This window comes from Orycteropus afer, unplaced genomic scaffold, assembly GCF_000298275.1.
Source record: "Orycteropus afer afer isolate SDZICR_OR568_19922 unplaced genomic scaffold, OryAfe1.0 scaffold00026, whole genome shotgun sequence".
NCBI classification, from domain to species: domain Eukaryota; kingdom Metazoa; phylum Chordata; class Mammalia; order Tubulidentata; family Orycteropodidae; genus Orycteropus; species Orycteropus afer.
In genome coordinates, this window is record NW_006921613.1 from 145668 (window position 1) to 163000 (window position 17333).

The 17333-nt window shown below is 38.9% G+C and overlaps 1 protein-coding gene across 1 annotated transcript in view; it reads left to right on the top strand.

The window, feature by feature from the left end:
- Positions 1-4849: 4849 nt before the first annotated feature.
- Positions 4850-17333, top strand: part of MNS1 (meiosis specific nuclear structural 1) — a 74869-nt gene continuing 62385 nt past the window's right edge. The window contains exon 1 of the mRNA XM_007935132.2: positions 4850-4908. Coding sequence (XP_007933323.2) covers positions 4850-4908 — 59 coding nt within the window. The remainder of the gene's footprint in view (positions 4909-17333) is intronic.

Here is a 17333-nt window from a genome sequence, read left to right on the forward strand (position 1 = left end):
TTCAAGGCTCAGGGGTCCAAGATTATCTTCTGTGTCTGTGTTAATTGGTTTCCCTTTTCTTTGTTGAAGAGGGTCTGTGCAGTCCTTCTGCCTAGTCCGCCATCTTGCTGGAACTTGAAATCGAAAGTTTTCTTTCCAGATTAAAAGCACACTCTACTTCTATCTTCCCAAACAAATAACAACATTATTAGAACTTTTCTGGTCGACATGATTCTCTGAATGTATAAATAAGTTGATAAAATTGCATTCCTATTCAGAAGGAAAACTCTTCACAAACAAGGGAAAGCAAACAAAACACAGAAAAAAAAAAAAAAGAGCCAGCTACAGAATGTAACCTTTATACTACAGATAATGTTTTGTTAAAATATATAAGTACATATGTGTATCACTATATGTGTTCATCAAAGGGGCCCTGCTTAAGCACTTGACTGCTAACCAAAAAGTTGGTAGTTCGAACCCTCTCAAGGACTTCATAAGAAAAAGACCTGGCAACCTGCTTTTGTAAATATTACAGCCTAGAAAAACTCTATGAGGTAGTCCCACCCTGTCACATGGGGTTGCTATGCGTCAAAATCAACTTGACAGCACCTAACAACAAAATAGATCATCAAGGTGTTAATAATCCTAATTTCTGAGTAATGGGGGTATAGTGTTCTTTTCTTATGTTTCTTAGCTGTATATTCTATCTTTCAAAAATTGACATGAATTGCTTTTGCAATAATAACTTAAAAGAGCCTATAGCAAACATCACAGTTAAACAATGGAAAAACCAAACCCACTACCATCAACTCAATTCCAGCTCTTTGAGTGCTAATCGGAAGGTTGGTGGTTCAAACCCACCAGTTGCTCCTCGGAAGGAAGATGGGGCAATCTATTACCATAAAGATTTACTGCCTCAGAAACCCAATGGAGGTCGCTATGAGTAGGAATCGACTGGATGGCAATGAGTTTAGTTTGTTTTTTTGAGTGCTCCTATAGGGCAGAATAAAACTGCTTCACAGGATTTCTAAGGTTGTAAATCTTCATGGAAGCAGACTGCCTCATCCTTCTCCTGTGGAGTGGCTGGTAGATTTGAACCACTAAACTTGGTTAGCAGCCCAGTGTTTTAACCACAGCACCAACAGAGCTCCTTACATCATACTTGTTGTTGTTGTTGTTGTTGTTGTTATGTGTCGTCAAGTCAGACCTGACTCATAGCTACCCCTCCTTGGGTTTCCAAGGCAGTATCACTATGGAAGTAGATTGCCCCATCTTCCTTCCGAGGAGTGACTGGTGGGTTTGAACCGCCAGCCTTCTGGTTAGCAGTCAAGTGCCTTAGGCACTATGCTACCAGAGCGCCTTACATCATGCTTAGTAATGGTAAATATCATCATACATACAAATAAAGGATCCTCTCTATTATTCCTTCTTTTTAACATTTGACTATAGTTTATAGCCAACTCAGTAATAGAGGGAAAATTTTAAAGTGGTACAAGGAGAGAAAGGGAAAAATATGATTATGAACATATAAAATTAAAGAGAAACTCCAGATAAATTGTTAGAATTAAAAATGAAATTTAGCAAGACTAGTGGATGTAAAGTCAATATATAGACATCATTTGCATTCCTATATACCAGCAACAAATTCCAGGTAAATTTATGGGTAGATCATGAAAAGCTTTATTATATCACCTTAATAAAGGATTTTTTAAATAAAAACTCAAACCAAACCAAATTCACTGCCATCGAGTCCTTTCGGACTCATAGTGACCCCCATTGGGTTTCCGAGGCTGTAAATCTTTACGGAAGTAGATCACCTGGTCTTCCTTCCACAGAACAGCTGGTGGGTCTGAACCACTGACTGTTTGGTTAGCAGTCAAGTCCCTTATCCGCTATGACACTAGAGCACCTAGCCAACTCAGTAATAGAGGAAAAATTAAATATTAAATAAGGCTCCCCCAAAAAAAACTATTTTAAAACATAAGACATTAAGTAAATAATTTATAAATTTCACTATATTAAATTTAAAATTTCTATGCATTATAAAGGAGCTCTGGTGGCATAGTGACTGAGGGATTTGACTGCTAACCAAAAGGCCGGCGGTCCAAACCCACCAGCCACTCCTCGGAAGGAAGGTTGGGCAATCTACTTCCATAGTGATACTGCCTCAGCAAACCAAGGAGGGGTTGCTATGAGTTGGATCCGACTCCGTGGCAGTTCATTTGGTTTTGTTTGGTTTTATGCATTAAAAGGCGTGGTAAAGAAAGTAAAAATACAAGCCATAGCTTGGAGAAAATATTTACAATGCAAATAACTGACAAAAGATTAATATTACAGAAATGAGAAAAAATAAAACCAGCCCAGTAGAAAAAGTATTTGAATGGGCAGTTCATTGTAGAGCAAACCCAAATGGCTCATAAACATATGAAAAGTTTCTCAATCATACCAATAATCAGAGACATTAAATGAAATCATAATACCATTTCACACTTACCAGAAATGCAAAAATTTAATAGTCTGCTATTACCATGTGTAAAGAAGGACTTAAAGCAATAGAAACTCTCATTCTACCAGCGGGGCTGTAAATTGGTACAGGCATTTTTGAGAATAAGTTGCCAATACTTAGTAAATAATTTAAAATAAATGAACAAATATATCCATAATATATTAACATAATACATGTAAGAATGCACTGTAATGAAAACAGAGCTGATCTACATTCAATACTATAGAGTATTCTCACAAACATAATGTAGAATTGAAAATTAATCTTATCATTAAACCTGCAAAATAATGCCGCATGTTTTGAGTCTGCAATTTTGTATTCAAAGTATAAAGAAATGCATAAAATCCCAGAGAAATATGACCAAAAACCTATTGTTGTTGAGTCGATTCCTAACTCGCAGTGACCCTGTAGAACAGAGTAGAATTGCCCCATACAGTTTTTAAGGCTGTAAAATCCTTGGAGAAGCAGACTGCCACATCTTTCTCCCACAGTGCAGTTGGTGGTTTTGAAGTGCTGCTGACCTTTCACAAAGCAGCCAAATGTTTAACCACTGAATCACTAGGGCTTCTAAAGACTTGTATGTTATTGTTGTTATGTGCCGTCGAGTCGGCCCAACTCATAGCGACCCCTCCTTGGGTTTCTGAGGCAGTATCACTAGGAAAGTAGATTGCCCCATCTTCCTTCCAAGGAGTGGCTGGTGGATTTGAACGGCCAGCCTTCTAGTTAGCAGTCAAGTGCCGTAGCCACTATGCTACCAGAGTATAGCAACAATAAAACACTAAATGCAAAATAATGGTGATCTTTTAGGGGGGAAATGGAGATAAGGAGAGATACATAAAACAAAACAAAACAAAAAACCCAACACATTTCAGTGGAGTTGATTCTGACCCATGGCTGCTCTAAAGGGCAGATTAGAACTGACCCATAAGGTTTCCAAAGCTATAATCTTTATGGAAGCAGACTACCACATCTTTCTTCCTGTGAGGGGCTGGTGGGTTTAAACTGCCAACCTTCCAGTTAGCAGCCAAGTGCTTTAACCACTGCACCACTAGGGATACTCAGGAGAGGAACACAGGTGCACAAAAACAACTTCCATAGATTTTCTTATGTCAGGTTATAGGTACATAGGTATCCATGTTATTCTCCATACTTTTCTGTATGCCAGAAATATCAATGCAAATGGATATGAAACAACAGAAACTAGTTATCAAATATCAAAATCAAAATTCAATAAACTCGAAGTTGTGGAATTTAATTTTTAAAATCTAGTCTGGATACAAACTATAATATTTAAGAGAAAAATATAAGCACTGTTTAAATGAATAGGCCTTAGAAGGATGGTAGAATAAAATACTTTCCTGTTAACTAGACATGAAAACCATTTTGGTTTTGTTTTTTGCTAGAAAATGTGCTACAAAATTAATCAACATGTTTTTCAATGTTGACTTAGGTATGAGTAAAGGCAAGGCAAGAGAATGAAAAAGCCAAAGAAGAATAAGAAAAATAAAAAAGAATTAGATAAAGTAGATGTGGATAGAGCTAAAGTCTCTTCAGAGCACTTTAGAAACTGGTTAAGACTTACTATCATTTTATAAAATGCTAGTAGAGTGAGTGCCTGCTAAGGTTCTGAATGCTAAGGGAAAGACAGTCAGCATAATGACTATTTTTAAAATGCCAAAGAATGGCCTTAGTGATTACCATGTCTATCAGGTCAAATTCCTTGACCAGAAAGCTATTGAACCTTTTGTAAAAGTATTAATCTGCAAATGTTAAAAAATAATGTTGGTTTTAAAATCAACATGAGTCAATGGAGATTAAAATCTGTCAGTTGAATCTAATTTTCTTCAGCGATGGGTCTGTTAAAGGGCAGCGGCAGTGTAATTAATTGCTTGAGGCTCAGAAACCCAATTAATCTCTAAGTTGACTTTTATCTCATAGAAGCTTGTGCTAGAAAAGGCCTCAAGAATCATCTAACCCAACCTCTTCATTTTATAGAGGAGGAAACAGACATCAGGGGGGTTAAATGACTTGTTCAAGGTCAAAGATACTGTCTATCCTTTCCACTGTACCCTATAAATAGGTTCAGTATTGCCTCCTTAAGCTTTTATGAGTTTCTGTGAGTCTGATCATGACATTATGTGATGTTACACAGCCTTTCATAAGAGGCCTGGATATTCGTCTCCTAAATATTCTTTGCAAAGGTTTCCAAGCATCAGTTTTTAAAATGTGAAATCTTTTCCTTGATGTTTGTGCAGCAAAAGTTGCAAATGTGTTGGGGTGGGGAGAGAGGGACTAGAGGAACTCTGGGAACAGAGTAGTGGCCCTGAGTGCACTTGTGAAAAACAGCAGTCCCAGTTTGACAATATGACACCAGATCCTGGTGGTCCCATCCTTCAAGGATTCAATGTGTCTGATACCAAGACGTAAGTAGAAAAACCTGGCATTTAGAGTATTCTTAAGGAAGAGTTCAATGGGGGCAACATTGATAACAAAGATGACATAAGAGATCAGAGGAAATGACAGCCACTATAAAAGTGGCCAACATGGTAGCAGGCCATGTATCAATGTGACAGCCATGGAGGGGCTCTACTCAAATCTTCCCTTATTTACTGCAAGGAAAATGGTTATCTGAGAACCTCTCATTGCTGCACTTTCTTACTTGGTGCAGCTTTCATGGGGAGGCCACGCTCATCCTGAGCTGCTCCCAACCAATGCATAGGCATGATCAGGGTCCTACAATGGGTATGTTTCTGTCCTATGTGAGACGTTCCCGATGTCTTTGCTTGGGACTCCCCCACTTACCTGAAAAAGACTTTCTCAGAATTGTACTGCAGTTTGAGGGTCCTCCTTTGTCTGTTCATCTCTCCTTTTACAGGTATCAGACCTGTATCATGGTGTGAAGGCTCTCCCTGACTACCTCTACCGCTCACTACCCCTTTTTCCTTCACAGGCCTTTTTCCAAAATAAATCTTTCACCATGCAATTTGTCTTGGTTTCTGCCACTCAGAAGACCCTAGCTGATGCAATATAGCCATTGCCTTGTGTTTGGGTTACCTAGTGCTGCTCTTGACAGGAATATATCACAAGTAGGATGGCTTGAACAAACAGGAGTTTATTCTCTTACAGTTTGGAGGCTTTAAGTCTGAGTTCAAAGTGTCAGGCTCTAGGGGCTGGGTGAAAAGCCCTCAACCTTGGGCTTCAGCTCTGCCTCCTGCTCCTGGCCCACTGAAGCTGGAGGCTTTTCTTCACTCAGCTGCTGGCTGCTGAGGCTAACAAGCGCAAGGTTGACAAGTCAAAAGGCACACAGTCCTGATGTTACCAAACAACATGGCAGGCCACCAATTCAAGCCCAGAACGATTTGGCTGCATGCAGGGATAAAGTGTGCCAAAAGGTAGAGACCATTCCCAAAGCTGTTTCTTATATATGGGAAGCAGAGCACATCCCTAAAGCAGCTACTCAGCTGCTCCATAAATTCCACTGTGGAGTTAATTACCAATCTCACCACAGGGAATAACTACATCCAGCTGCCCAGCCACTCAACCAGGCCCAGCCAAGAGGACACATAAACTTAACTACCACACCTTGGTTGATGGCAAGGAGAAATAAAAAATAGCTTGAGGACCTATATTCATTGCAACATCATTCACAATAGCAAAAAGATGGTAAACAATATGGTGCCCATTGATGGATGCATGGATTTTAAAAATGGGGTATATATGTACAATGGAATACTATGCAGCTAGAGGGAAAAATGAGTTCCCAGGTCTTCTTATAATATGGATGAACCTGGAAGACATTATGCTGAGTGAAATAAGTCACTCACCAAAACACAAATATTGTATGATCTCACTTTTATGTAATGACAAGAGGTAAATACACAGAAACCAATGCTTATTGGTGGTTACCAAGACGTGAAGAAGAGGGGTAATCATTCTCTAGGTGGTAGTCACTTTTTGTTTATAGAGAAAAGAAAGACTGCACCAAATGTAGGTGAAGTTTTCACCAGCTTGGCTAGTGTAATTGATACCATTAAGTTGTCCATATGAAAAAGGATGAATTGGTAAATGCTATGTTTACACACATACATATATAAATGATACATATGAGACCAAATAGACAACAGTTACTCTAAAATGTAGATGAGAAGTTTGGGTGGTAGTGAGACTAAATTAATGCAAGTAAGTCACAGGGATCCAGGTGAGGAGAGGGATCCAGACATGCCCAAAGCAGCAGGGCGGGAGAGCAGGAGAAAGGGGATTTCTTCTTTGTTTCCAATTTTTGCATTGTAATCACCAGTAATTATCAATCTTAAATGATGTTCGATCAACTTCAGACTGCAGAAGTGGGTAAAAATCTTAAATTTTTCATCTTTGGCATTGGCGGTTAGTGCATAAATTGGAATAATATTCATATTAACTGGTCTTTCTTGTAGGCATATGGATATTATTCTATCATAGACAACATTGTGCTTCAGAAAGGATCTTGAAATGTTCTTTTTGATGATGAATGTGACGTCATTCTTCAATTTGTTATTCCCAGCCTAGTAGAGCATGTGATTGTCCGATTCAAAATGCCAATACCTGTCCATCAATCTACTTCCGTAGTGATAACCGCCTCAGAAACCCAAGGAGAGGTCTCTATGAGTCGGGTCGACTCGACGGCACATAACAATGCCTACTGATGTTTATGTATTCCGTTTCATTTTTACAACTTCTAATTTTCCTAGATTCTTACTTCGTACATTCTATGTTCTGATAATAAATGGATATTTGCAGCTGTTTCTTCTCATTTTGAGTCATGCCACATCAGGAAATAAAGGTGCCAAAGTCTTTACTCCATCCATGTCATTAAGGTCAATTCTACTTGAAGAAGGCAGCTCTTTCCAGCCATGTTTTCACACCTTCCAGTCTGAGGGTCTCATTTTTCAACACTATGTTAATGTTCTGCTGCTATTCATAAGGTTTTCATTGGCCAACTTTTTTTTAGTGATCAGCGGGTCCTTCTTCCCAGTCTGTCTTAGTCTAGAAGCTCTTCTGAAACCTGTCCACCATGGGTGACCCTCCTGATATTTGAAATGCCGGTGGCATAGCTTCCAGAATCACAGTAACAGTCAAGCCACCACAGTATGACAAGCAGACAGATGTGTTGAGGATAATTTACATACTATTAGTATACTGCATACTTCATTGTATATAAACAAATAGTCTATTATGAATTTTAATGAATAGTTTTATTGTAATCATTAATTACAACAGATTTTAATAATATTGAAATTTGAGTCTGCCTAAACCAAAAAAAACCCAAATGCATAGCCATTGAGTCAATTCCAACTCATAGTGACCCCATTGGGTTTCCAAGGCTGTAAATCTTTATGAAAGCAGAATGCCTCATCTTTCTTCCATGGAATAGCTGGTGGGTTTAAACCACTTTATGGTTAGCCACCAAATGCCTTAATCATTACATCACCACAGTTCATTTGAGTCTGCCTGTTGTTGTTGTTAAGTGCCGTCGAGTCGTTTCCGACTCATAGCGACCCCATGCACAGCAGAACGAAACACTGCCCGATCCCGCGCCAGCCCCACAATCCCTGCTATACTTGATCCCATCATCGCAGCCACTGTATCAATCCATCTCGTTGAAGGCCTCCCCCTCTTTCGTCGACCCACCACCCTACCAAGCATGACATCCTTCTCCAAGGAATGGTCCCTTCTTACAACATGACCAAAATAGGTGAGATGAAGTCTGGCCATTCTTGCTTCCAAGGAGCATTCTGGCTGCACTTCCTCCAGGACAGATCTGTTAGTTCTTTTAGCAGTCCATGGTACTTTCAGCATTCTTCACCAGCACCACAACTCAAAAGCCGGTGGTGTAGCAGTTAAGCATTGTGCTTCCTTCCTCCCTCCTCAGTCTGCTTCTATAAAGGTTACAACCTAGGTTTTTTGTACTTACTGAAAACTCCTAACTAACCCTTTAATGTGATGTAAATTTTCCCTCACTTTGAAACAATTGATCCAACCCCTACTCGCAACAATCATAATCACCTTCGTTTGCTGCACTAGAGGTTTTAAGTTATTGAAAAGGTTTCAAGCCTTTTCTTGGGCTAACCCGATGCCATCTAGTCGATTCCAACTCATGGCGACCCGATTGGACAGAGAAAAACTGCTACATAGGGGGTTTTCAATGATGTAAATCTTCACACAAGCAGACTGTCTCACGTTTGTCCCGCAGAGCAGCTAGTCAGTTCCAACTGCCGACTTTTTGGTTAACAGCCCAATGTTTTAACCACAGCGCCACCAAACTCCTGTCTTGCACTGAAATAAGACTAAATGAACTGTACTCACCTGTTTTGACTTACTTACAAATTACTAAAGACACAATTAGGAACGGATCTCATTCATAACCTGGAGATCGCCTGTGCACATTAAACTAAAAGAAAATAATAATAAATCTACTAACAGCAACAATAAGATTTGATGTAATCTATTATTTTCTGGTAGCGTAGTGCCTGTCACTTGACTGCTAACCAGAAGGCTGGCAGTTCAAACGCACCAGTCACTCCTCGGAAGGAGGGTTGTGCAATCTACTTCCGTAATGATACCGCCCCGGAAATCCAAGGAGGGGTCGCTACTAGTCGGGTCTGACTCGATGGCACATAACAACAACAATGTTTTCTGGGTTATTCTATTTCCTTTCTTTTTCAATGCTGTTCGTCGTTCCACAATTTGAAAAGTACTGGACTACTGCAAAGTGCTTGGGAGACAGACTTGGTATGAATCTCTGCCCTACCATTAACGTAATCTGTGAACTTGGCAAGTTATTTCTTTCTTTTGAATCTTGTATGCCTATGCATACACTCTATTACCTCGAGGTAATAGAGGACAAAGGAGCTCTGATAGCATAAGGCCTAAGGCACTTGACTGCTAACGAGAAGGCTGGCGGTTCAAACCCACCAGCCACTCCTCGGAAGGAAGGTTGGGCAATCCTACTTCCTTAGTGATACTGCCTCGGAAACCCAAGGAGGGGTCGCTATGAGTTGGGGCACACTCGACGGCATATAACAACAACAACAACAAATAGAGGACAAAGTGTTTACGAAAATGCAGTGGGAACTATGTGGTTAATAATACAAATGTTACCCTGCTGCCTTACCATTTACTGAGCACCTACTACCTTCCAGGCACTTCATATGAAATTGTATTAATCACCATAACACCCAGTTCATTTTACATATGAATACATGTTTCCATTGTATAGAATCTCTGGGCTGTTATTATCTGCATGGAATTGATTTCTTTCAGTCTCTTTAAGTCTAGCAGTGGTCCACACAGAACTAGGTCTGGGGACAATGCAAACTGCCTGGCATCAACCCTTCTCTGTCTCAAAACAAACTTGGGCTCTTTCACTCCCCTTCCTCAGGTGACGGTCTTCTTCATCTGCTGTTCCTCCTGGAGGGTTATTGTGTTCTTCTTTTTCTCCAGTTCTTTAGGGTCAGTTCTCAGCTTCTGAGTGTCTGGCCATTCTCCTTTCCACACATCACCTCTCCTGGGCCTCTCCCTCTGGGTAGCACCCACCTTTTCTAGGTACATAGATGATGTAATGCAATTTACTCTGTTATTCACTTATTGTTACCTATTGGGATGGTCTCTCATTTTTTGCTGAAATAGAAAACTCTACAATGAATAAAATTGTGAATTTAGTGGTTTAAATTTTTGGTCTGGTTAATTATTTCATTAGGAAAAACTGCCAAAACTTGATCAAATTAGATACCTTTTTGTAAAGGTAAATAATGTTAAACATAAAACCTTTCTAAAGGTAGTTTAGTTATATATACACATTTATATTAATGTATACGTATACACATGTACACTTATATTTTAATTGAACTAATATAAGCTTATGTAATTTAGAAAGGGGCTCTTCTGCTCCTCACAATGAATTAAATGTGGACAAATTTACTTCATTATAAACAAAATTATAATCTCTGTGTACCACAGGACAAATCTCTAAGTAACTGTTAGTTGCCATCACAAGTTACTTACCCAGTTTTTGTGTGTATAATATGTATAATGCTGGTCACCTATGTTATGATTAATTTACATAGCTTTTAACTCAATTATGCACCTATACCAGTTGCATCTTTACTCTGTTTCTCTCTTACACTTAGAATGTGATTTCAATGCACAAAAATGGATAATTGAAGCAATTACTTGGCTTGAGATAATATTTCTCAATTATATGGTATTTTAAATAAAAGTGGTTTTTACAAAGATACCCAGATAAATTGCTATTCCTATCCTTAACGACCACCCCCAATCGTTTAGCACTTGATCACATCTTCACATAGTCAATCTGATTTCCAGATTATATTGGCTAAAATACTCAGAGACAGATATTATTGTCTGAATGATACAATCAGATTCAACATATGGAAGCTGGCCTATTCTGAATCCACCAGAAAGCAGTCACTTTCTAACTGCACAGAACAGAGAGAAAAACTACTAAAGGAAAGTTATATACAATGAAATCATTAAATGCAGATTTGCCACAAGGCAAGATGGTAATGCTTGAACATTATGATCTGCAAAAACTGCACAAACACATTATATTTTAAACACTTCATCTATTTAACAAACTATGTACACTCTTCGGCTAAATAAGATGAATTGAGATTCAAGAGGCAGCACCACACTGGCAAATCTCGTCCTAAAGGCATCCATTAATATAAATCAACAGTAGCAATTTGGTTTGATCATTTATTTGCAAGAATCGTTAAGGTTTATTAGCATAATTATTCCCTGTGGGATTTCATGTCAAGGAAATGAAAAATGGCATTATCAATATTTAAAAGATAAGTGTGTAATGTTCAGAGTACTTAAACAGTCATCTGCAGGTGGTGTCCAGCTGCAGCAAATTAAATTAGATTTGGGCATTTTTCTGAATGAAAAAAGTTGTTTTGTTCTAATTGCTTCATTTTATAAAGCAATACAATTTTGTAAATAATTTTCATTGTACAGTTACAAGTTGTAGTGGATACCTATTAACATGCCTTATTTCAGATCAGCACTCTGATATGTTCAACCCTGTTATGTTTTAACTATTGGAAAACATTAATCAGCATAATCCATCATTTATTATTAGGCAAAGCTTTTTCCTTCATTATGCTAGACCTTTTCCTCTAGACCTGTAGGTGAAAAGCTGTATTCTCAAGGGAAATGAACCAGAAGATTTCCCCCTAATGCTGGGAGGGCATAAATCCTCTGTTAACAATGAAGTATCATTTATTACAGTAATAATTTACCACTAGAAATAATCTTTAAATGTACTAATTATTAAAATATGTAATAACTATTAGGCTAAATTTTTTCAGGCAAAATCAGTTCTTTGTTACAATAGTCTAAATTTATCTTTGATTTAGGTGAACATTCAGTCCCCAAATCCTTTTCCCTGAGAGATCACCTATTAAATTACTTGAATCCTTCTATAATACCCACAGGTACATTGCAAAAAGGAGCTGTAACTAAAATTCCCTTTGGAACGATAGGTCTTCAATTGTGTTGTTGTTGTTATGTGCCGTTGAGTCAGCCCCAACTCATAGCGACCCCTCCTTGGGTTTCCGAGGCAGTATCACTACGGAAGTAGATTGCCCAACCTTCCTTCTGAGGAGTGGCTGGTGGGTTTGAGCCTTCTGGTTAGCAGTCAAGTGCCTTAGGCACTATGCTACCAGAACTCCTAGGTCTTCAATTAGAGAAGCAAAATATAATGACAACATATATATGTCTGCTAAAGTAATTTGCATTGCTGTATGCGGTTATTGTTGTTGTTGTTGTTATGTGCCATCAGGTTGTCTCTAACTCATAGTGACCTTATGTACAACAGAACAAAACACTGCCTGGTCCTGTGCCAGCCTCACAATCCCTACTATACCTGAGCCCATCGGTGCAGCCACCATGACAATCCATCTTGTTGAGGGCCTTCCCCTCTTTTGTTGACATCCTTCTCCAGAGAATGGTCCTTTCTGACAACATGACCAAAGTAGGTGAAACAAAGTCTGGCCATTCTCACTTCCAAGGAGCATTCTGGCTGCATTTCTTCCAGGACAGATGTGTTAGTTCTTTTAGCAGTCCACAGTACTTTCAGCATTCTTCACCAATCAACTCAAACGCATCAACTTTTCTTTGGTCTTCCTTGTTCATTGTCCAGCTTTCACATGCATATGGGATGATTAAAAATACCATGGCTTGGGTCAGGCACATTTTAGTCTTTAAGGAGATATCTTTGCTCTTCAGCACTTGATATGTGTATGTGGTAGTTAAGGTTATGCGTCAACTTGGCTGGATCTGGTTTGAGTGGCTGGACAACTGGATTATAGTTATTTCTCGTGATGAGACTGGTAATCAACTCCATGATGGAACCTACTATGAGCAGCTGAACAGCTACCTTAGGGATGTGGTTTGCTTCCAGTACATAAGAAGAAGTTTGAAAAAGGTCTTTGAGCTTTTTGGCACATCTAGATCCTGCATGTGATTGAGTCTTCATCTCAGTGGCCTACCATGTTGTCTGCTAATCTTGAGACTGTTTCTGGACTTGAACTAGTGGCCTGCTGTGTTGATAATTTGGGGACTTAACATTTCACTTGCCGACCTTGGGTTAGTCAGGCTCAGCAGCCAGCAGTTGTCTGAGTTAAAAGAAGCCTCCAGCTTCAGTGAGCTAGAAGGAGGAGCAGAGCTGAAGCCCAAGGTCAAAGGGCTTTCACTCAGCCCCTAGAGCTGGTATTTGGATTCAGACTTCTAGCCTCCTAAATTGTAAGAGAGTATTCACTAGCCACTCCTCGGAAGGAAGGTTGGGCAATCTACTTCCGTAGTGATACTGCCTCGGAAACCCATGGAGGGGTCGCTATGAGTCGGGTCTGACTCAACAGCACATAACAACAACAACAATAAACTCCTGTTTGTTAAAGCCATTCATTTGTGGTATTTCTGTTAGAGCAGCACTAGAGAATCAAAACATTGTATGACATTTGTTATTAGGAATTAATAAATTCTAACTTATTTTTTACTGAACTTACCTTATTTTATCCTGAACTTGTCCTGATTTCCTACTCCCAGCACAGGGTGCCCAATCTTTTGGGGAGATGGCTATGTCAAAAAGAGAAATCTGCATCAGGCTGCTTTCTTTGCTCCATGCAAGGCCCATTTACAGAGTACCAAGAAGGTGAGCTTTTGCTTTCTCCCTGCTCCTCTCAGGAAGTCATCTAATGAGTAGAGCAGTAGAGACAATGTTGATATGCAACCATGCAGCAAATGACCTATATCAGCAGTCTCCAAATTAGAAATGAGATCTGTTCCTAAGCATGTTTTTAAGTTGAATTGGTAAGTAAGTCCGAACAGGTACATATAGTTATTATTTAACCTTACTTTAGTGAAAGAAAGGAGCTCTGGTGGCATAGTGCCTAAGACATTTGACTGCTAACCAGAAGGTTGGAGGTTCAAACCACCAGCCACTCCGTGGAAGGAAGACTGGACAATCTACTTCTGTAAAGATTTACGGCCTTCGACCCAATGGAGGTTGCTATGTGTTGTCATCAACTCTATGGTAGTGGGTTTTGTTTTTTGGTTAGTGAAAGAAAAGGCTTGAAGCCTTTTCAGTGATTTAAAAGCTGTAATGTTCAAGTGATGGTGATTGTGATGAAGAGTTGGTTCAATCCTTTCAAAGTGAAGGAGATTTATAAACAATTAAAGGACAAGTGGGAGTTGCCCATAAATGAGATGTTTGTGACCTAGGGACTTACTGTACTGACCTGTCCAAGGCAGAAAAAACCCCAAACCCTTTGCTATTGAATTGATTCTGATCCACGGGGATCCCATGTGTTACAGAGTAGAATTGCTCCATAGGGTTTTCTTGGCTGTAGTCTTTTTTGTTTTATTTTTATTTTTCTAATAACTTTGAAGGAAGATGGGGCAATCTACTTCTGTAGTGGTACTGCCTCGGAAACCCAAGGAGGGGTCGCTATGAGTTGGGTCTGACTCAATGGCACATAACAACAACAACAACAACAATAACTTTGTCAACCCATCTCTCCACCCAAAGATCTGTGTTTGCCTTCACTGACAGCACAGTACTGTATGTGCAAAAGAGTTCATCTTTGTTGCCTGTATCTCTCATGTAACTCTCTCTTTCTATTCCTCAATGCCACCGTGTTGATCACTCCCATTTGGTACATTCACCCAAATAAATACTTGTCTCTACCTATCAAACAGTGTTCCCTTCTCTTCCCTTCCACCCCTGGTAACCAACAAAGGAAATTTCCTTCCATATATAAACCTTTCCTTGACTTTTTACAATAACAGACTAATATAGTATTTGTCTTTCTGTGATTGACATATTTCACTCAGCATAATGTCCTCCAAGTTTATCCAAGTTATGTGGTGTTTTGCAGATTCTGTGTTATTCTTGAGGGTTGCATAGTATTCCATTGTGTATATGTACCACAGTTTGGTTAATCATTCTTCAGTTGATGGACACCTAGGTTGTTTCCATCTTTTGGCCATTGTAAATAGTGCTGAGATGAACATGAGTGTGTAAATATCTGTTCTTGTCCTGGCTCTCACATCTTTGGGATATATACCTAGTAATGGAATGGCTGGGTCAAATGGTATTTCTAATTCCAGCTTTTTAAGGAGTTCCCATACTGCTTTCCACAGTGGTTGTATCATTTGACAGTCCCACCAGCAGTGCATAAGAGTCCCAATATCTCCACATCCTTGCCAGCATTTGTTATTTTCTGTCTTGTTGAACTTTGCTACTAGTCCTGGGGCAAGATGGTGTCTTATTGTTGTTTTGATTTGCATCTCTTGAATGGCTAATGATCGTGAGCATTTCTTCATATGTTTGTTGGCCACCAGAATATCCTTTTTGGTGAAGTGTTTATTCATGTCTTCTACCCACTTTTTAATTGGACTATTTGTCTTTTTGTTGTTGAAGTGTTGGAGTTTTCTATAAATTCTAGAGATAAGTCCCTTGTCAGACATGTCATTGCCGAGTATTTTTTCCCAATCTGTAGGTTCTCTTTTGACTGTTTTGGAGAAGTCTTTGGAAGTACATAAAAATTTAATTTTCAGAAGGTCCCATTCATCTAGTTTCTCTTCTGCTGCCAGTGCATTTTGGGTTATGCTTGATACTCTATTTATGCCATATATTAGGGCCCCTAAGTTTGCCCCTAGTTTTTCCTTGAGGAACTTTATAGTTTTAGGTTTCACATTTAAGTCTTTGATCCATCTGGAGTTAGTTTTTGTGTATGGTGTGAGGTACAGATCTTGTTTCATGTTTCTGCAAATGGATATCCAGTTTTGCCAGCACCATTTATTAAACAAACATTCTCTTCCCCATTTAATGGATTTCAGTCCTTTGTCAAAAATCAGCTGACCATAGGTCGATGAATCAATCTCTGGGTTCTCAATTCTATTCCATTGGTCTATGTGTCTGTCATTGTACCAATACCAGGCAGTTTTGACTGTGGCTGTATAGTACGTTTCGAGATCCAGGAGTGTGAGACCTCCTACTCTGTTGTTCTTCTTCAATAGTGCTTTGCTTATCCAAGGTCTCTTACCTTTCCATATAAAGTTAGTGATTAGTTTTTCCATATCCTTGAGGAATGTTGATGGGCTCTGGATTGAGATTACATTGAATGCATGGATTGCTTTGAGTAGCATCGACATTTTAACAATGTTCGATCTTCCTATCCACAAGCATGATATGTTCTTCCTTTTATGAATTTCTCTTTTGGTTTCCTGAAGCAGTCTTTTATAGTTTTCTTTGTATGGGTCTTTTGTGTCCCTGGTAAGATTTATTCCCAAGTATTTTATTTTTTGGTAGCTATTGTAAATGGTATTAGTTTCTTTATTTCTTTTTCAGCAATCTCTTTGCTGGTGTAGAGGAATCCAACTGATTTTTGGATGTTGATCTTATATCCTGCCACGATGCGAAATCTCTCAATTAGTTCCAGTAGATTTTCGACTTAGTCTCTTGTGTTTTCTAAGTATAGGATCATATCATCAGCAAATAAGGATAGTTTGACTTCTTCCTTACCAATTTGGATGCTTTTGATTTCCCTTTCTTGCCTTAGTGTCCTGGCTAGGACTTACAATACAATGTTGAATAGAAGTGGTGATAGAGGGCATCCTTGTCTGGTTCCTGTTCACAAGGGGAATGGTTTCAGTCTCTCTCCATTGAGAATAATGTTGGGTGTTTGTTTTCCATAGATACCCTTCATTATGTTGAGGAATGTCCCTTCTATTCCTCTTTTTCAGAGAGTTTTTATTAGGAATGGGTGTTGGATTTTATCAAATGCCTCTTCTGCATCGATTGATATAATCATGTGGGTTTTTTCTTTGTTTTATTTATGTGATGGATAACGTTGATCGATTGTTTTTCTAATGTTGAACTATACTTACATATCTGATATGAACCCCTCTTGGTCATAATGAATTATTTTCTTGATATGTTGTTGGAATCCGTCGACTAGGATTTTGTTGAAGATTTTTGGATCTATATTCATGGGGATATTGGTCTGTAGTTTTCCTTTTTAGTGATGTCTTTGCTGGTTTTGGTATCAAGGTTATTCTTGTTTCATGAAATGAATTTGGGAGGATTCTATCCTTTTCTATGTTTTGGAATAGTTTGAGTAGGATTGGTGTCAGTTCTTTGCTGAATGTTTGGTAGAATTCTCTGGTGAAACCATCTGGGCCAGGACTTTTTTTGTTGGTAATTTTTTTTTATGACCTGTTCAAGTTCTTCTTTTGTTATGGATCTGTTCAACTTTTCCACCTCAGTGTGTTAGTTTAGGTAAGT